Here is a 21,827-nt window from a genome sequence, read left to right on the forward strand (position 1 = left end):
TAAAATCAATCCCCAGAGTTCCAACGAAACTAGCTGAAAGTAGACATCTAACTTATTTTCGAAGCAACTAGCGTAGCACTGTTAAAATACAAGGCCAGCCAACACTAAGAGACCAGATAATAATCAGACATTCCCAAGGACTGCAGCAATTACCTAAGTGTTAAATTCATTATCAACCCCTCTTATCAAACCTAAGCCTGAAGAAAACAAGGTGCGAAGGCATGAAGATAGGGCTTGACAGCTTTGAGGCAGCGGACAAGCGAGGGAAGGATTTTCTATTATTTGTCACTGTAGTTAAGTTGGGGATTTGGAATCCATCAATGCAGCTTTCACCCTCTATTTTTAAATAGCTTTGCTGGCGCATTAGCAGTGGGAGGTGCTGTATCATCTCTCTAATTCCCTCTATCATTGCAAATGAATCCGCAGGCTTTCTTTTCTCCTGGCGGGCTAACCTTCATGTGGCTTCGGATACCTCACTAAAAGGTGCTCTTGCTTCAAACCTGCCATTGCGAAGGGTTCAACTTTCCTGTCTGCCAACACCCTCACACTAATAATCACCTTCCAGGAGCCTTGCAGCCATTACCCTCTATAGATTTGGTGTGTTGGATCTACCACACCGTGTCCTATAGGCAATTATTCTGTCAGGAGCGCCTTCTCTCACTCTGTGTGTAGCTACCTACACATTTCTCACTTGCCTCTGTGTCTTTGAATGTTCAGTGTGCTTAGCATGACCTATTTGCTTGCGTTAACATTTAATGAGGACTCAGGACGCGTTCCATATATTGATCACTTACAGCTCATAATAACTTAACTTATAGAAAAGGATCTTCAACCTCTACAAAAATGTTTTTGCTGAAACCAAGAGCTATATCTGAGAAGACAAATTGATAGGATAGGTGCAAAATGGATTTTGAACACTGCCATTTCAGGTAAAAGAAAAGTCAATCTACCGCACCGCACGCGTTCTCCTTCCACCTGCTGAGCAGTCTGCTGCTTTGACACAAAGTGGAATTCTTTTAAAGACATTTTTGGAGGAAAACACAAGGGCTCACAGGAAAGTGCTAGCTTTTCTGTTACATGCCCAACCCTGGAAATATAAGATGCAACTCGAGGTAACTTAAACACTTGAATCCCTAGGTGTTATAGTAAAGATCAGCTTAGTTGACCTCTGCACATCTACCAAACACTTCCTGAGACAAAATGAGGACATTTTGAGGACTCACACGTCACAAACCAACAATAAAAGTAGCACTTTTCTCCACATCAATGATTACTGTAAATTAAATTCTACACTACTTCTGTAATGTTGTTTGTTGTATTCAATAAAAAGAATGTTAAAAAAAATAGTAGCACTTTTCAAGTTCGAAAATACTTTGAAAAGGATGTTGATGCTGGTTTCAAGATAAAGCAATTTGCCGTGTTATTGCTCCAGTAAATATAACTTCTAAATAAGACTACCTAAAAGAACAGCTCTCATAACGGCTAAAAACATCTACAACTAAACAGTACATGCACCTGTGTCTTACAACTGAGAACTACTAAAGATATGCTAAAATTCAAACGAGCAGTTTTGTACTGTCATGCAACTGTGCTTCATGTGATTACATGACCGAACTCAAAGTGCAAACTAACTACTATTCATCCAATGTGGGACACATCATGTTAATGATTCTGTACAAGTTCACTAAGTGTTTATGCCTTGGATTTGGGGGTTCCCCTGCAAAGAACTCGCATTTGGGTGCTTCAGGCATGTTATATCACATTTTAGGAGATTAGAACGTCCTATGTATCATCTTCCTTAAGTATGTCGTTTTTGCATGCTGTAAGGGCCATCTTTTTCCAGTGAAACAGTGCACCTTGATATATGTAGGTGTGTACAAAGAGCAACCAATGCGCCCCCCCCCCCAGCCCCCCAAACAAGAAACAGATGGAATTGGAATGAAGGGGAATGTAGGGAAATATGTATTTTGTTGGAGAAATGTGGAACCCCTGTTCAGGCAAAATAAGTGCATTTAAAGCAAACACTGGCAATGCTAATAGGTCTGGCTTATAAATGCGCTGTCAAGCCATTTCTAAACAACCAAGCGCGTTGACTGCGCTTCTCCCACCCGTGCTGCTGCCTGAGAAAAAACCCATACATTTTCAAGTTATCTAAGACACTTAAATAGCATTGGAACGGCAGAGGCATGTGTGTGCCCCTAAAAGTTCAAACTCAGGAAGCTGGATAAATATACAAAATGGTTTCAGCTGTGTGAAGGGCAAGCGCATTTTGGTTGAAGAACACACATTCTGCCCAATCAATACAGGCACACCTGGCTCACAACATGTGGGCGGGGCAAAAGCCCCTCTCCTGATGAATAATAATTGTCTGCGGCAAGCTGCGCTATAAGGCCAGAACATAAAAAGGGCGTTGGACTAAAGAACTAAAGGATGAACATGCTACGAATTTACGAGATTTCAGGAAAAGTAAACAGAGCAGATAGATATTCATCTTGTCAAAAACTGTGCAAATGTTTTTACCTATCCAAAATTATGTGTTTTATGGCAGAATTTTGTAACAGAGTTTAATAATTAAACAGCAGCACAGTTCTTGCATGAATATGGCTGTTGGAGCTCTTTTTCGTCTCTGCACTAAATTAATATTTAATGAAGCAATTTCGAATTAATGAACCGCTAAACAAAGCGTCAGTGGGCGGGAAGACCAAGTGGATAAATGGGTTGATGGGATTCAAAGGCGGGGGGATGGGGAGTTTAGACTGCACCATCAGGCTTTTCTGACTGGAAATCTGTTCCACTAGAGGGCATGGATAAGAAACATGGCAAAGGTGTTGGAACAGAACTGAACTTAAGCACAGAGCTGATGAAAGTGAACATCACACAAAAGGCCCTCTTCGCTGGATTCACAATCCACTCAACCATCATGTTCCAGAAATGAATGAATGATTTAATGAGTGATGTGGATTCTCAGTGCATGGTGGGGATGGTATTACGAGCTGCATAGGACAATGCTGACTCTTCAATATTTTCACAGTACAAGTACTTTTATACAATATCTCTTTACTTGGAATGCTAATCGGCTCTGGACTTTGTAGATTTCTGAATTGTCCTTGATACAAGACAATAATGCATACAAATGTCAGTAAGAAACACAATTTTTCGCAACTCAAATAGACCATAGAAGCATATATTTTACTGTGCAGCAGTGGGTACCATGTAATATGTTTAAAATGCAGGCACTAATCAGTTCAATGCTTTAGTTCAAAGTAAGCAATATAAAATAATCTTGTAGGTCACAAAACAAAATAGGCATATAAAATTGGACCACAAATAGACATCTAGTATGTAAAGGAAGTTTACCTGAGACTGAGAGTTGACGTTGGCCCCATTTGTAACTAAAACTGTGACCACTTCCGCTTGCCCGGCCAAAGATGCTATATGTAATGCTGTGTTCCCTTTCTGAAAGACAAGACAGTATGACAGAGTGTCACTCACTTTCAATTAGTCACCTTTTCAGGAGGCAAAACCAAACAGGCTCTTGGAATTTGTGATGAATCACACTAATGTCCTTAAGGGGACAGTATTAGAAACGCAGTAAACATATAGACAGCATCTAAATTACAAATACATACTGAACATCCATGTTACAAGTTACAATAGAAAACATTCCAGTTATGGCTAATTCAATTAAAATGGAATATGTGCTTGTGATAGGAATTAAGTGCGATTGAATCAACTTATTTAAAACCCAACCTTGATCGACAAGGTTTCTAATGAAGAATGATATCTAGGAGGAAGTATCAATATGCAAACTCAATTGCACCTCTAGTGAAGAATATTTGTGCACATCTGCAAGTAAATCGAATTACTTTTTTTAAGTAATTTTGACCCCTTGGTATCTATATTGTGACATACAAACACTAAAACTTGCAAGAATTACTGAATAAATGGCATCTGGGCCTATTACAAGGTGGGGGGGGGGTACCTTATAATCATATACAGTGACATACTTTGTTTACTGTGGGCAAAAAGTCCCAAGCCTGCAGGAACCTTTGACATACACTGCTGGCCTATGGGAGGGGTTTAATTTGCAAGATGGCATTGCTATCCAAACCAGCAGAGTGATAAAAAAAAAGCACAGCACGAGAACAAATACTCTTTGTTCAGGGAGGGGACATTTCTTATGAGATATATGCAAATCTTTCAAGTGCCACAAAGTAAAAGTCGAAACATTTAAAGAACATGTGATGAAATTAAGAGGGATTAGGGTAAACCCCTATTAGCCTTTTAGCAAAATAACAAAGGACGTTCCTGGGCTTTAGTGGTGCAAATGAAGAACCCAACAAGTTAATGCCTTTAGTCTAAAAGAAATAAAATGGCCAAATACAGGACTGAGTCAGACAGTACTACAGAGAAGGAAAGATTTCTGCATATCATAGGTCCATTTTTTAAATGCTCAGACACCTTATACTTGGCCCAGCAAGGATAAAACTTGTCTGGATTTGTATGTTTTGCCTGCTCAGAGGTCACGTGCCACCAGGGGGTGGTGTTTAATATCAAAACACACAAGATGATGGACGGAATGTTGCACATTGGCAAAACATTCAGCCCCCAGTCACAGATCTGGGTTTAATCCATTGTTATTTTGCTCACCACACCACCCCAGTTCAGACATGGCCATATGCAAATCAGTCTTGACCCTGTGCCTCATGGGAACAGTCCAGCCCGAACTGCCAAGCCATGTCGTCCCTGGACCAGAATCAAGCATCTTAGGACCGGTTTCTGGCTATCAGCCGTCTTCAGCCAGGATAGCTTGACTCCAGTGGCGCAGTGAGCACGGGATCCATGTCTGGGCATACCCATCCCACATAGGGCAAATAGCAAAACACACAAGATGATGGACGGAATGTTGCACATTGGCAAAAAATTCACCCCCAGTCACAGATCTGGGTTTAATCCATTGTTATGTTGCTTACCACACTACCCCAGTTCAGACATGGCCATATGCAAATCAGTCTTGACCCTGTGCCTCATAGGAACAGTCCAGCCCGAACTGCCAAGCCATGTCTTCCCTGGACCGGAATCAAGCATCCTGGGACCGGTTTCGGGCTATCAGCCATCTTCAGCCAGGATAGCTTGACTCCAATGGCGTAGTGAGCACGGGACCCACATCTGGGCATACGCTTCCCACATAGGGCAAACAGCAAAACACACAAGATGATGGACGGAATGTTGCACATTGGCAAAACATTCACCCCCCAGTCACAGATCTGGGTTTAATCCATTGTTATTTTGCTCACCACACCACACCACCCCAGTTCAGACATGGCCATATGCAATCAGTCTTTCCACTGTGCCTCATGGGAACAGTCCAGCCCAAACTGCCAAGCCATGTCTTCCCTGGACCGGAATCAAGCATCCTAGGACAGGTTTCTGGCTATCATCCGTGTGGGAAGTGTATGCCCAGACGTGGGTCCTGTGCTCACTACACCACTGGAGTCAAGCTATCCTGGCTGAAGACGGCTGATAGCCAGAAATGGGTCCTAGGATGCTTGATTCCGGTCCAGGGAAGACATGGCTTGGCAGTTCGGCCTGGACTGTTCCCATGAGGCACAGTGGCAAGACTGATTGCATATTGCCATTTTGCCCCAGAGCTGGAAGTCCTCTTCATGTCAATGTATGAAGACACCTACATACACAATAACAACCCTTTTTCAAAACACATCACCACCTGGATGCGATTCATTGACAATATTTTTCTAATGTGGACAGGAGGACAAGAACAACTACTCGTTTTCTTTGACTGGCTTAATATCAAAACGGCAGATATACAATTTAGCATATCATACTCAGCATCCAGACTAGCTTTTCTGGATGAGGAAGTCTACTCAGACACAGGTGGCCTTGCAACCACTTTATTCCAAAAACCAACCGATAGGAATAAAGCACTACTATTATCCAGCAATCATCCCCGGAGTCTAAGGGAAAACCTGCCGTACGGCCAATTTTGAGAATTCGCCGAAATTGCCTCTATAAAGATGAATTTGTACGGCATGGGAATAACCTAGTCAGCAAACTGAGAGATCGGGGGTACCCGAAGAAAATAGTAAAAACAGCAATGAAACAGGCTTGGTGGACTCAGAGAGATACTCTATTGGAAAGGCGAAAAAAAACATCACTGTCACGCCAAGTATGTGTCACAACGTTTTGTTCCAATTCAAATCAACTCAAAAAGGTGATCAATCAAAATTGGCACCTTCTGAAGAACTTGGATCAGGAACTTTCAACCAGCCCCCTTTTTGCATTAAAAAAAGAGAGCAGCATATCAAATAACATAGTTCGAGCGGCAGTGAAACAAGAACCTAAGTCCACATTTAGACGACTCATGGGGTTGCCACCCGTTACAGGTCATCATAAATGCGTCTCATGCATTTGTTGCGAATCGACTATAGAAGGTTCCCTGTTCTCACATAGAGGGATATACTGGAAGCACGATTCATTTTCAAATTGTAAAACCAAAGAAGTTGTTTATGGAATAACATGCCCCTGTAGATTGCTATATATTGGGAAAACGAGCCAGGAAATCAGACAGAGGATTTGCCAGCATAAGTCTCGCATTAGGAAAAAGGTTGAGACCGCACCCCTAGTCAACCATTTGGATTTCTTATCCATATCATTTTTGTGAGAGGAAGATGTGTTGTATCTTGCCCTTTAAGTGTGATGCACCTGAAAGAATGTTAGGTGCATCACGAGAACACTGGAGGCCACTTGACAAAGGAGAGCAAGACGTCGTGGTACCGTGGTGCGGTGGCTCTCCGGTGGGTGTTAATAAAGACACTCTTTCCAACTTCAATATGGTGTCGACTCACTTCAGATTGAGTTGACAATCTCTCCTTGCAAGGTCTGGAATGGACAAAAAAACTAAACGAGGATGGCAAAAGGCTGCCCTATCCTCATTTGTTCCCAATAAAATTGTTGGGAGATTGTCTGGCCCACATGCCCTTGGTAACATTCCTGTTTGCAATACTCTTTTGACTGGGGATGAAGTCATCAAATCTAGTCATTCTGGATCAGTCACCCTAATGTTCCATTTCAGAACATATATTTCATTCATTTGTGCATCAACACAATGTTGAAATATAGTTAAACTGAGCAGTGTCAGGTATTACAAACTTCAAGGAGAGAGAGAGAGAAAGAGAGAGGGCTGTACAATTCAAGTTCAGTCAATACCAAAAATGTTCTCACATCGCCCTTTCTATTACTGACTAAATATCCTGCCATGTAGCCTAAAAAATAGCAGCGTTTTGCCACTATAAAACTCTTATAGCCAGCCCTATATAATAAGTAGCTCTCCTAAGAGATGTTTATATTATCATGTATGTATTAGCATGCAACACCATTAATATCTTCTTTTGTACTTCTCTCATTACAAACCAGTAAATGTGAACATTTGACTGATGTTTACTGAGCTGTTGAGATTGGTTTAAATGCAGGGATATTTTTATACTATTAAGAGCATTTATCCAGTCCCCCAGAGGATTGAATATCTTTTGAAGACAAGGCCTGTATCCAAGTAACCATTTTGCAATGCCCTTTAGACTAATGCCAATAACTGAATCAATTCCAGGGAAAGTTCTAGCAGTCATAATTTCTCACCAGGCAGCAACGTTTGCGTACCCATCTTCGCAAACGGGAATTTGGACCGTTTACGACTGCAAAATTGGTCAGCCCATGTACAAACCATAGTTTGCAAGTCGGTAACATATTACTGACTCTCGAAATATGGTTTGCAACTCGCTTTTGGGAAGGGGAGTGCCAAGGGCGTCACTTCCTAATAGCGAGTCTAACTGCAATGTATGATTGTATTGTGACTGCATTTGCGGTCGCTGAACACTTGCAGCTTACCACCTACTTCAAGTGGGATAGGGTCCCCAGGGGACCCGTTCCCCTTTGTGAGTGTGTGCGATAATATTTTTTAAGAACAGGCAGTGGTCCCAGGTACTACTACATACTCTTAAAAAACTAAACAAAAAAGTTTCATTTTTCTTTTTAAATGCATCCCAGGAAAACGGGCTGCATTTTTTTTAAACTGCTTCATTTAAAAAGAAGTAACAGGCATGGCCACCATCCCTGGGAGTGCTAGCCATTCCTAATAGGATCGCAAATAGTACCTGCCTCATGAATACTAATGAGGCAGGCAATTTGCAACCCCATTAGGAATTGCTAACAGTGTCCATGACACTGTTGCACGTTGCATTTTGAGAGTCGCAAAGCAACGCAATTTGCGAGTCACAAAACGTGAAGGTCGTTCATCTGGCCCAAGGTGAATACTTCAAGAATGTAAATACAGCACTTGTGTGTTGTGTAAGTGGCACTATGTGACATAGGCACGTGTAGATGTCTGTGCCGAGTTCACTGGACCATTTTGACTCAAGTTGCACCTCTACCATGAATTTCAACAATCTGATACGGTGGACTCAGACTAACAGTTCCACTGAACTGTCTCTTTTGGGCAATAGGTTTGGGTAAAGACTGATTTGCCCATGGCTGGTCCGTCTGAAATAGCACAGACAAGCTAAACATTATGTAATGGAATGCAACCAGCATGATCCCGTTTTAACGCTTTTGTCATATCACCTCAAACAAGGCTGACTGACAGTGGTAGGAATATCTTTCTGCACACTGTCAAAACAAGACCTCTACTTCACTGCACTAAAGAAATTACATGTGTTAATATCCGTTCAATAGATGGATCATGAGGTACAAAGATTCAGCAACAGTACACAACACCGAGGAGCAAAGTACCGGGGTTTGTTAAAAAGGTTTTAGTTGACACACTGAAACAGCTGCCAGGGTGACAACATCATGTGTGCTAATTGCACATGCAGCTAATAAACAACGTTGGCAAAGAATAGCTGGCTCCTGTCCTTGCTCAAGGTCCTGCCTCTTCTGAACAGTTGGTAATTGGTTGCTGTGAAAATGATCCACCTGGAAGAACTTCTTCAATTTGTGAGGCATTGGGCGGTCAGAATTCAGGTTAGTAGGGTGCCTTGGACAGCTGGTCAAAACCCTTCTTCTAGGCGCACCGCTCAATCACAATGATGTGCTGTCACTCTCTTTCAGATGCAGATGCTGTGACTTCATTTGCTGCAGTGCACTATTCTCATCCACACACAGCTCTGTCTGATCTCCTCCATTTTGCACTGCAGTACCTCTTGCTAATTCATCAGTGAAACCCATAAATAGCTCTACCATTGCACCGTAAACGTTAGGTGGGTACCCCCTGCCGTTCCAAGAATGGGAGTCCCATACAGCCCTGCCAATGCACCTACAGCTGCACCACTGCCAGGTCAATCATTATAACCACGCAACCCCTATCTGTTTGCAGCACCCCTACAAGTACACATCTGGTTAAACACAACTCTACCAATGCAATCCATCATTAACCTCTGGCTTCACTACTTCACCATTGGAAACATACAACTCTACAAAAGCACATCATTTCTATCCTTCAGCAAACCCCAGCTGGAGTCTAAACACAGAGCAATGAAAACACAACTAAATTTTGACCCATGGCACATTGTCTCTGCTCTTCGTATACTAGCGTCCACACACAGCCTTCACAAGGAGCCTTCCTACTGAGCTATGCCATCATGCTCTGGAATCACAGAACCGAGAACTGAACATGTGCTAGTGAACATTAGTAAACACCTTCAGTGGTGCTTTGGCCTTGCTCCAGGCCTAAATCCTTGCTTCCCTAGTAAGCGTACAACTACGCAGAGAATGGAACTGGCATCCTTATTTTTTTCCTTTGTTGTTGACCCTATAATTTATTTCTTGGGGTACTGTTCACTCCTGGCTGAACTGAAGAGGAACATGAATGGCAGTATGCAAGATGAGGGATAAGAATGAGGATTAGGGGAAATGGGTGAGGGCAGTGGGATTGTTTTCCACAGGATGGAAACTAAGAAAGGACAGGGGTAAGGTGGGGTGCATGTGAATGGCGTGGGGAGCACTATATGGAGAAAATATAGTAAGAACGAACCTGCGCTCTGCTGTTGCTCTCAAGCCAAGTCATAAACCATTCAACATGTTCTGAGAGGCTCCACAAAGTTTGGTATGAGACAAAAAGTCATTTTCAAAGCAGGAAATAAATGCATCAGCTGGCATAAGGTGGATATTTGTAGCATAATGGTGACGATCCTTGGCATAACAATAGTCCAGGCATAAGTTGGTCACCTTAGCCTTCGATGGCCATCCCTGCACAAGGTGGTCATCCCTAACATTTGGTGGCTTCCCCTAGGGTATGGGGGCTATGAAATCCACTTAATTAGCAAGATCTGTCAATGTGGGGCATTGCCACATTTGATTACTTTAGGCAAATGACAGGTTACTATTTGGGGGCCTAATACATTTTCAAACAATGAAAGCTGTTGTTTGAGTATAAAATATGGTCATTTACTAATAATGACATGCTTGAACAAGTTGTATTTGCCAGAAAATAAAACATGGCCTTTGGTAGCAACGTATATTTGCTTTCAGACCATGTCAAACTGGGAAATTAGGATGAATTAGGTTTTGTAGCAAAAACAAAAAGATGACATTTGAAGCAAAATATATACTAAGAAAATTGCAGGCAGAATTTGAATGCAAGATCATAAATGCATTTCCATAATATATTTAAAGTTCATATTTAATAATTCATTGGATACGGGTATGGTTGAAATCATTTCTTTGCTACCAGAGAGCACTTGCTGGTTTGGTGGTTACTCCCTGGCGGAAGCAGAAACACTTCATAAAGCAATTTTTACATTACCTAAATGACAAACCTACAGCATAGCTCTATCTATGGCTTAAGACTGTGATATTTGTGTGACATTTAAATGTTTGCCCTGCCACATCCAATTCTCAATCTTTGTATTCTATTGAGAATCTACTTGAAAGGGGATAGTGTTGTAATTTACCTCCAGTTAGTACGTTCCGTCCACCCCCGCCTTCCTGTCCCACTTGGTTTCCCCCTCCATGGAGTTGACCATGGAATGTTGGTACTCTCTTCAGTGAGGAGAGTGGATGACCATTAAAGCAGTACTCAGCACATCTCTTGTGTCTTCTCATCATTTGGAATTCCAATACTGGCGACGGAGCTGCACAGGGGGCAGTGGTGGCCATCTCCCCTTTGAGTGCTCTCTCCACACAAGAAGAAAGAAATTCCAGGAAGAATTGAGCAGAATAAATTGGGAAGCTTTTGGAATAGCGAGGTCAAGACTCTCGGTGCCAGCTTATGTGAGCGTATAAAGTGACTCTTATCGGTCCATTTTAAAGTATTGGTGGTGAGATACTGGGGCCCCAGCCATTGGCTCTTGAAAACTATTTTTGGGCTTTCTCCACTATCCTAATTGTCAATCGACTTGGCCGGCGGCATTAAGTTTGCGCCACCATTCCGGTCACTGCCCCTGCCAGTTGTGTCATCCAGTGAGGTGTGTGTCCACCACGTCTTTTCAAATGCGCGTGTGATGGATGAATTGGAGGGGCGAGCGAGTATTACGGGACTTGCCAACTGTCAAGTTGTCAGAAGAAACTTTTCGTAATCCTGGTTCTGGCAAGTCTAAGAAGGAAGTAATCTTGTGGTTGATGCCACTTACCTGACTGACCTCGCTTTTGGGAGTGCAAATGTCCCTCAGGGCGAACGGCTGCGGGATCATCAGGTGATCGTAGGACAGCTGGGGAGCGCCAAGTGATCAAGGGAAGGAAGCGTTACTGCACCAAGCGGGTGTTTTTCCTCCTCAGCGGTCCTCCTCAGGAAACTCCAGGACCGTGATGCCAGTCAGAACGCCGTCTTCGCGTCACCGCTGAGGTCCGGATTCAGCCAGGACGTTTTCCTGCGCGCCACCCGCTGAGGGCCGTCCATTTCCCCGGCAACTTGAGTTTCATCATTGTTGCCGGCGCACCGGTAATTAAGGGCGGGTACCGCCAGTCCTCGGAGAGTGTCATCAGGTTCTGGTAGGTCTATCGGCACATTTTGAAGAAAATATAGCGACTTTTCCTTGTCTGCCATTGCAGTGAGTGTGGTGAGCTGAACTGCCTCCAGTACTCAATCCACTTCAGAACTTGCCGTTTTCAACCAGTAGACCAGGCTGAGGATAAAATAAATATTATATTTATTGGGGTACAGCTGTTTTAAGCTTAAATATTAGGTAGCTTTGTGCTCTGCATTCTAAACTGTGGTTATATTTTACTCCAGTACATATCTATTTGGAATAGGTGTTTCCCACTCCAGTTCTCTTTGTCCCTGTTGTTCTCCTCAATTTCTTTAGAGCCTCCAGCCCTAGTTAGGGGGGCTGAATTTTTCATTCATTTTCTCTGGTGCCCTTCTTCCTCCCAGGTAAATTATGGCTGCCGCATGCATGAGCCAACACCCACCCTTTTTGAATGACATTGGGGAACCTGAAATTAGTTGGAAGGAGTGAGTGAAATTGTTCGAATCCTACCTCATAGCTATAGGGGGGTGAGAGATTCAGCTCTGTGAGGAAACAGCACATCCTGCTTCATAATCTGTGGGTGCAAGGGCGCAAGGGTTTATGAGTCATTACCTGTGTCAGACAAGAGGAGGATGTGGTGGGTGAAGTAGATGTGTTTGCGCAAACCAAGGGCAAATTAGAAAACCCTTTTGGAGACAGGATAAACGTAGTACTGGAACGTCATAAGTTTTTTTAGAAGAATCCAAGGTAAACAAGAGTCAGTACAGAATTATATTGCATCTCTGTGGGGTCTTACTCAACTATGTGAGTTTGGCAACCTCACCGATTCTCTTATAAAAGACAACTGGTGAGGTGTACACATAATCCACGTATTCTAGAAAAATTGCTAGCAAAAAACCCAGGTTTGAGAGAGGCTATTGAGATAGCAAAGTCAGTTGAGCACACTGCAAGGTGCATTAAAGAGATGAAACCCAACAATGAGATTGGAGCTAGTATTAAAGATGAGGAAGACAAGAGTGAAGTCTATAAGGTGAAGCAGAAAGAGAATACTAGTAACAGAAGTGATAACAAGAGAGAAGAGTCCTAAATGCTACAGGTGGGGCAGCAATAACCATTTTGCTACTTTTTTTCCAATGCCCTGCCAGGAATGTCACGTGTAAAAAATGTAATAGGAGAGGGCATTTCGCAAGAGTATGTAGAGACGGATAACCGCATGTTAGAGAACATGAGAGTAACCTGGAAAGAGTCACAAGTAAGGAAGTGAAATGCATTGAGCATAGAGATGAAAAAGATGTTTTACAATTGAAAGATGTCAGTGATACTGTAAATTCTATCCATCTAAAATGCGACGTATTCCTTGATAACAAATGTGTAGAAATGTTTGCTGATTCATGTTCACCGTTCACTTTACTAAACAAAGATGATTTTCTTTCCTTGGGTAACAGTAGAGTCAGTGAGTTAAAAATGCCAGATATTTCTCCATCAGGGTACAATAGAGGACCTATACCTCTTTTAGGTATGAAAAATATGCAGCTACAATTCAAAGACAGGAAGGCTTATGGCACGGTGTATATAGTGAAATCAGGGTCAAACCTATTAGGGTGGGTACACCAAAAAGAGCTGGGAATCATTCTAGACCCGAATGGTGTTGAACAAGTCCTGCTTACAGAAAAATCCTATAAAAGTGATAACATTTGTGAAGAATTCAAGCAGTTATTTAAGGATGACCTGGGGTGCCTGCACAATTTCCAACATTGGATCAGACTGAAATACAAAGCTAAACCAGTTGTGCATAGATTGCGTCCTGTGCCAAATAAATTGAAGGAACCTCTAGAGAAGGAGTTGTGTAAGCTATGTGATTTATATATAATCCAACCTATAAACTGTTCTGAATGGTTGGCTCCAATAGTCATCACGGCCAAATCCAATGGAGAAGGGATTCGTCTGTGTGTGGACTTGCGCAGCCTCAATGATAATATTTGGGTAGAAAGACATCCTTTGCCCATTATCAATGAAATGCTTAGCACCATGGGTCCTGTAAAGTATTTTAGTGTGATAGACTTATCCATGGAGTACCACCAGATTGAACTCCATCCAGAATCGAGACCACTCACGGCATTCATCACTCCTTTTGGGGCATTTATGTTTAAAAGAATGCCTTTTGGACTTGCGTCCGCAGCAGCTATTTTTCAAAAAGCCATGCAGAAGATTCTGGATGGCGTAAAACACACCATGTGTTTTCAAGATGACATATTGGTCTACGGCCAAAACGCAGAAGAACATGATGGTGTATTAAGGCAAGTTTTCAGAAGACTCACGGATGCAGGCCTAACTGTAAAAAGAGAAAAGTGCAAAATAAAGGTACAAGAAGTTGAATACCTGGGCCACTCCATTTCGGAAGATGGGTTCAGACCTAAGGGCAGCCTGATCCAAGCGGTAAAAGAGGCTCCCAACCCTAGGAACAAAGAGGAACTCAAGTCCTTCCTGGGGCTCATGGAGTATATGTCCAAGTATGTAGACAATTTTGCTGCAAAATGTAAACCCATGAGAGAACTCTTGAAGAAGTACAAGGAATTCATGCGGAATGAGGAACAAGAAAAAGTGGCGAATGTGTGAAAAAATGACCTCATCAATTCTCCCGCCCTAGGAACTTTGACTCTTCAAAGAGAACCATACTTGCAACAGATGCTTCAAACAACGGTCTGGGTGCTACCTTGATACAAAAAGAGGGTAAAGACAAAAAGATCATTGCCTTTGCCTCCAGGAGTCTCATGACCCCTGAACAAAACTACTCCGTATTTGAGAGGGAAGCTTTGGCCTGCTTTTGGGCGGTGAGACATTTCAAGTTTTTCCTATGGGGTTTGAGATTCACCATTCGGACTGATCACAAACCACTCACCTTTATATTTTCTGTAAAGGGTTTAGAAAATTGCACCCCACGCATCAGAAGATGGATCCTAGGACTGGAACACTATAATTTCAAAGTTGAATATGTGCTGGGCAAGGAAAATAAGATTGCAGATTCCTTATCAAGATCACCTCTACCAGAAGCGGAGGCCACGGAGGAAGCACTTGACAGTCCCATTTTAATGATGGATATACCCGCGATCACAGAAAAAGAATGGGAAGACAGTACGAGAGTGGATAAGGAGTTGAATGCCCTGAAGGAATACATGAAGCAAGGGTGGCCCAACAAGAAGACCGAGCTTGAAAGAGGCCCTGTGGATTTCTGGGAAGTCAGGAATGAATTAAGCGTCATTGGAGAAAAGGTGTATCACAACAACAGGGTGGTGGCGCCCAAAGAGCTCAGAAAGAGAGTTATTGACTTGGCACACGAAGGACACCTGGGGCGCAGCGCTACCAAAGGAAGAGTAAGGTCAAATTTCTGGTTTCCCAGGATGGATGCAATGACTGAACAAATTGTAAAGGATTGTGGAGCATGTGCCAGGAGTGACAAATCTAAAACTGTACGTAAAGCTCCTTTATCCCCTGTCGTTGTGCCCACAAAGCCGTGGAACAAGTTAGCAATGGACATTATTGGGCCCATGCAGGAATTAGGGGCACAAAAGAGATTCATGCTGGTCCTGATTGATTACATGTCGCACTGGATAAAACAAAAGTTTGTACATAATATCACCACTAAATTGGTGATTGAATTCCTAAAAGGGGTGTTCAGTGAGGAAGGGATACCCTCAATTTTAGTGACTGACAATGGGGTACAATTCACCTCTGAAGAAATGCAAGGATTTTTGAAAGAGTTGGACATAAAACATGAGACCACGGCATTGTATTGCCCGAAGGCAAATGGCTTAGTGGAGCGGGCAAACAGGATCATTAAGGAACATATCCAGTTAGCCACCACAAGTGGACATGACATAGAAAATTCACTAAGGAAATGTCTGTGGGCATATCACACTTCACCCAATAAGGTAACTGGAGTTTCACCTTTCGTGTCATTGCGAGGAAGGAAACCATGTACTAAATTCAATCCCAGTTGGTTGAGTGGTGGCAGGGCTAGTGAAGTAGATCAGGAGGAGGTAGCAGAGAAGGTCAAGCAACACCACGATAAATACAAATTGTGGTACGATCAAAAACATGGCAAGAAAGCTCATAAGTGGGAAGTTGGTGACATGGTACAGTCTAGAAAATCTAATAAGATGGGGACCAGTCAGAGCAAGTACTATTCTTCAAGTAGAATGGTTAAAGTGCTCAAGAATGTGGTCCAACTTGAAAATGGTCAATGGTGGAGTTTTGACAATATTGTAAGGGCACATACGTAATGCACCTATTCTGTGTACCCTCCTACTACTGCCTTGCTGACTGGGCCTCCCCAGTCCTTTCCATCCTTCCTCTTCTCTTTTCTTTCTTTCTTTCTCCTTTTCTTTGCTCACTCTATATGGAAGGGAGATGTGTTGTAATTTACCTCCAGTTAGTATGTTCCGTCCACCCCCGCCTTCCTGTCCCACTTGGTTTCCCCCGCCATGGAGTTGACCATGGAATGTTTGTACTCTCTTCAGTGAGGAGAGTGGATGACCATTAAAGCAGTACTCAGCACATCTCTTGTGTCTTGTCATCATAAATGTTTGCCCTGCCATATCCAATTCTCAATCTTTGTATTCTATTGAGAATCTACTTGAAAGGGGATAGGATGGAATCAATTAAAGTGGATGGCAGAAGTGCTGGAAATGCTATATACACAGGACATCACGTCAAATTGCGTAAGCAGATTTATTTTAACTGTCTGTAAAGACTGTTTGTTAATCACTTTTTTATCAAACTTGCACTGGAAATACACATTTTCAGGAGCATACTTTCAAGGTTTTCGTTGGGGCGATTCAATGCCTGTGTGGTTGGGCTTTAATTGGCACTCTAGGAAGATATTGAATTATTCGAGTTTATTTTAAATTCTACTTGTAAAACCAGTAGCTTGTAGTCAATTTATTCAAAAATAGTTATGTTAAATTCACAGGGTGGCACTATAGCTCCATGAGAGGAAAGCTACCTAAAGCATCGTCGGTAACTTGGGCGTGCCTGCTCAGTGTATTCCAGCCGGTTATTTGGAGATCAGTTCATGAAACATAATGCCAGCAGGGAACTTGTAATACAGCAGGATTAAAAACAACAGAAGGATGCGAAGCTGGGGATGGTGAGAGAACACTGGGACTCAATTATTTCACTCATGCCATTGTAAAGATACATGTCCACTATGTGACTTGTGAGAGCTCCAGCTGTGTAGAGGCAAATAGATAGCAACAGGTGATTCATCATGTCCCATGGACCTCCAGCCCCAGAGCTCCCCTTTGGCCAGATGCAGTCACTCACCTGAACTCCCTGTACAGGAACATCTTCTGAACCCCTTTAAAACGCATACCAGGTTGCCGCTTGCTCGGTGTAAGATGGAATCACTAAATCAATCTGTTCACCTTTTACAAATGCACCATTTTCAGTGCAGGCAGAGGTTTACAGCTGCAACGGGAACATTGCATATATTGAGATGTGCTGCAATGACTCGGTCTGCGTCCATCGCACCCTGTTAAAGGCACAGTGTGGCACCGTCCCAGGCAGAGTGACCTATCTGTAATATGGTCCCAGGAGGCAGCAATGATGGTCACTGATGACCAGTGTTAATGAGTCAAGATTGGAGAGAAATAGACATGAAGCAACAAATGATGACGTTCCTGTGGCTGCAAGATGCCGCAACCCACAAGAAGAGATCAAGAAACCATGGCCATTAGTCTCAGACTTTATTATATCCCTGACGAACACGACAGCACTCATTTTAAGATTATGCAGCAAGAAAATGAGAACATCTAAAAATGCACGGTCACAGAGGTTATGTTTATTAAAATTGCAACACAGATTTTCCAGGCTGGAGGCAGCCCCCTCAAATTCCACATGAATTAGTTTAAGAAATTCTTTGAGACATATTTACGGTCATGTTCGACTAGTCCTGGGCTCTGTTGTCACCGGGTGATATGTGGTTACTGCTGACCAGGCAGACTAAATAACAAAAGTACTGTCAGTTATGCACCAGATCAGCCTTAGAAATGCATCAGCAGCAATAACTCAGACTGTCCCCATCACCCACTCTGGCCACTTTATGTACAACTGCAAGCACCTGTCCTACCCCGGGGGCCTCTGGACCTAACTGCAAGCACCAGTCCTACCCTGGAGGCCTCTGAATCTAACTGCAAGCACCTGTCCCACTTTGGAGGCCTCTGAATCTAACTGCAACCACCTGTCCTACCCTAGAGGCCTCTGGATCTAACTGCAAGCACCTGTCCTACCCTGGAGGCCTCTGAATCTAACTGCAAGCACCTGTCCTACCCTGGTGGCCTCTGAATCTAACTGCAAGCTCTGAACTCTCTACTAGAGTGGCCGAGGCCGAGAATAGAATTTCCACAATAGAGTATGACTTCTCTTCTTGTAAAGCTGATGTTTCAGCATTGCATACATTAAGTGATGATATTAGTTGGAAGCTGTGTGACATGGAAAACAGGGCAAGGAGAAATAACCTCAGAATATTGGGGGTTCCTGAAGGGGCGGAGGGGAAAAATATCTGCCAATTTGTTATTGAACTTTGTACAGAAGCCTTTCCTGAGTTAAATGAGTGGGAGAGGGAGCTCCAAAGAGCTCATAGATTTCCTTTTCAGATCCGGGCAGGGTTGAGTGGTGCCAAAAATAAACCAAGGGCAATTCTTATTTGTCTTAATAATTTTCTACGCGGTCTCCTTATGGGAACGTTTAAGGCCGTTATTAGGGGTCAAGCTCTATCATAAAGATAGAGACTGAGATCTTTGACTAGGAACTAGCGCTAGAACGGGTAGTGACCCGTTCTAGATTGCATGATCTGCAATTGAAGCAGCTGGAATATAAGACGTTGGTGACGGAGGCTGCGAAGGCTCTTAGTCAGGAACAACAGGGGCGTCTTTATGATGTTGGGGACAAGGCGGGCAAATTGATAGCAGGGCTGGATAGAAAAGATAGAGCAAGTCATGTGGTACCGGAGATTGTGACAGCAAGTGGAGCTATTGTGATAGACCCACAAGAGATAGTGGCGTGTTTTGGGAATCATTTTCATACTGTGTACTCTTCCGTGTCTGATAGACCGGAGGAGGACTCGTGCTTATTGTTACACGATATTGCCCTTCCGTGTCTCTCTGAGGGAGACAGGGAACTTATGGATGGTACAATCACTGCTGATGAGGTAGCGTTAGCTATGCGTTCCCTATGTTCCGGTAAAACGATGGGTCCCAATGGTCTGCTGATAGAATTGTACAAGCTCCGGCCTGACAATATTGCTCCATATTTAAGGGACATGTTCCTAGAGTCCCGGGACCGTGGTTTTCTCTCCTGCGACCAGAGGTTAGCAACGATAGTTGTAATACACAAGGAAGGTAAACCGAGGAATAGGTGTGCCTTATACCGACCGATTTCTTTGTTAAATGCCGAACCTAAAATTCTTGCCAAGCTACTGGCTAATAGATTGATCAAAACCATTAGTGCTCTAATCCATCCGGATCAGTCTGGTTTTATTCCGCATAGAAACACAGCGTTGAACCTTCGGCGTCTGCACGGGGTTCTCGCGAGGGCCGCGACGTTGCGTGAGCCGGCCATTTTGGCGTCTTTGGACGCCACTATGGCGTTCGATACTGTGGAATGGCCGTATTTGTGGGTGGTGCTGGCTAAATTTGTTTTGGGTCGGATTTTATTGGTTGGGTTCGGCTTCTTTATGCGGACCCCCTCGCTCAGATTGTGGTTAACGGTCGCGTTTCGGCTCCGTTTTGTCTCGGGCGGGGTACCCGTCAGGGTTGCCCGCTCTCTCCCCTTTTGTTCGCACTGGCCCTGGAGCCCCTCGCTGCGTGGATCCGTTGGGAGCCCTCCATGAGGGGTATTTACTGGTCTCCGGAGTACGAGGATCGAATCTCCCTATATGCGGACGACATCCTGCTTTACTTTACTTCCCCTAGGAAGTCTCTGTTAGTTTTGTGTGATGTTTAGACTTCCTTCGGTAAAAAGTCGGGCCTGATTATCAACTGGGCTAAATCCTATCTTTACGTCCTCTGTGGCGATACTCCTGTTTTGCAGCGTAACTGTCCCATTCAGATAGCGCAAGAGGGGTTTAAATATCTTGGTATTTATGTTTCGATGGACCCCCCGGTTCGATATGAGCAAAACCTTCTTCCTCCCTTGAATCGGTTGAAACAAGATTTAGCGGGCTGGCGGAAGCTTCCGCTTTCATTGCTTGGGCGAGCGGCCCTTATTAAGATGATGTCTCTTCCTCGTTTTTTGTACGCCCTTCAGAACACGCTTGACATAGTTCCTGCTAGTTACTTCTTTCGGATAGTTGAGGGTCTACAGAGGAAACTGTTGTGGGATGGTAGGCCTTGTATTGCGATTGCCAAATTGACGCTCCCCTGGTACGACGGGGGTATTGCCCTTCCCGACATCAAAAGGTACTATTGGGCATCGCAGTTAGGGGCCATCAACCATGGTATGTATGGCCCCGAGTTAAACCCTGGTTTCGCCATGGATAGATGGTTAATTCCCGGGGGCACCTATTATAGGGCGCTATATTCTAAATCGGTGGTGAGGTCTTTGTCGGGGCCGACGAGGGTAGCAGTACGGGTCTGGCAGGATGCCACTATTGCGTTAGGCTGGAAAAGATCGCTAGACCTTGGTGACCCCGCTTTTTGGATCTGATAGGTTTGGTAAATTGTGGAACACTAAGGGGTTCGACAAGTGGGATCTTATTGGCATCAACAAGGTGGGAAACCTCTGGGCCAAGGAACAGGTAAAGTTGTTTGCGGCCCTGCAAGTTGAGTTTGAAATGAGTGGGTTTGAGTATTTCCGTTATTCTCAGGTTCATCATGCATTGACTTCAGTCTTCCCGGTTGGGGAGGAGATACCGTAATCTACCCCACTGGAGGACAGAGTGTTGGATGGTCATTTGCCGGACAGTACCATCTCCCTGGTGTATAAAAAATGGATTAACCATAGGGCAGACCTACTGTCGAAATTGCGATATCAGTGGACCCATGACGGCCTTGAGCTTGACCATGAGGACTGGCAGTCGGCGATCTCCTCTCCCAAGGAGGTCACGATTCCGGCACGACTCAGATTAGTTCAACTCAAAATACTACACAGAGTATATGTCACAGGTCCCCGTCTGGTTCTAATGGGCTTTTCTGAAGAGGGTCTGTGCCAACGGGGTTGCAGACAGTTGGGTATGTTTCTCCACATCATCTGGGAGTGTAGGGAAGTTGCGGTTTATTGGAGGAAGGTCCACGAGGTTATTCAGGAGGTCACGGGTGTGGCTCTCTTGCCAGAAGCCAGGCGCTGCTTGCTAAATGTTTGGGAGCTCACCGAACATAATGTGGCTCAAACTCAATGGGTGACCCTAGGGGCTATGATCGCCAAACGTAATATTGCACAGCTATGGGGATCCCAGAGGCCCCCTACTCTTGAGGTGTGGATGGAAAAAATGGATTGGTGCATGTTCAGGGAAAAAACTGTATAACTAGTTTGGGGTCGTCCCCGGAAGTGGCAAAAAGTATGGGGTCCTTGGAACCGGTATAGAGGTGACATATGTGTACCGCCAGTGACACCTGTCCTTGATGTCCCGCTTTCCCCCTGACCCCGCATTACTTCTTGATTGCTTTAAGGTCTTTGATACTCCCTCTTCTCCTCCCCCCTCCCCCGTCAATGTGTTGATCATTCCAATGTCTATGTAATGATGTTCCGCCTTTGCGCAGTCTATGCACTTCATGTACTTTGTTGTCGCCTTGCTTGTTTTTTCTAATAAAAAGAAATATAAAAAAAAAAATAATAATAATAATAATAATTTTCTAC

The 21,827-nt window shown here is 43.7% G+C and overlaps 1 protein-coding gene across 9 annotated transcripts in view; it reads right to left on the reverse strand.

Moving 5' to 3' along the window:
• Positions 1–21,827, reverse strand: part of ANK3 (ankyrin 3) — a 2,005,091-nt gene that overhangs the window by 639,091 nt on the left and 1,344,173 nt on the right. For all 9 annotated transcript variants that reach the window (XM_086921764.1, XM_086921763.1, XM_086921757.1 and 6 more), the window contains one exon: positions 3,358–3,456. In XM_086921764.1, coding sequence (XP_086777890.1) covers positions 3,358–3,456 — 99 coding nt within the window. The remainder of the gene's footprint in view (positions 1–3,357; positions 3,457–21,827) is intronic.

The sequence above is a fragment of the Lissotriton vulgaris genome, chromosome 5 (assembly GCF_964263255.1).
Source record: "Lissotriton vulgaris chromosome 5, aLisVul1.2, whole genome shotgun sequence".
Lineage (NCBI taxonomy): Eukaryota > Metazoa > Chordata > Amphibia > Caudata > Salamandridae > Lissotriton > Lissotriton vulgaris.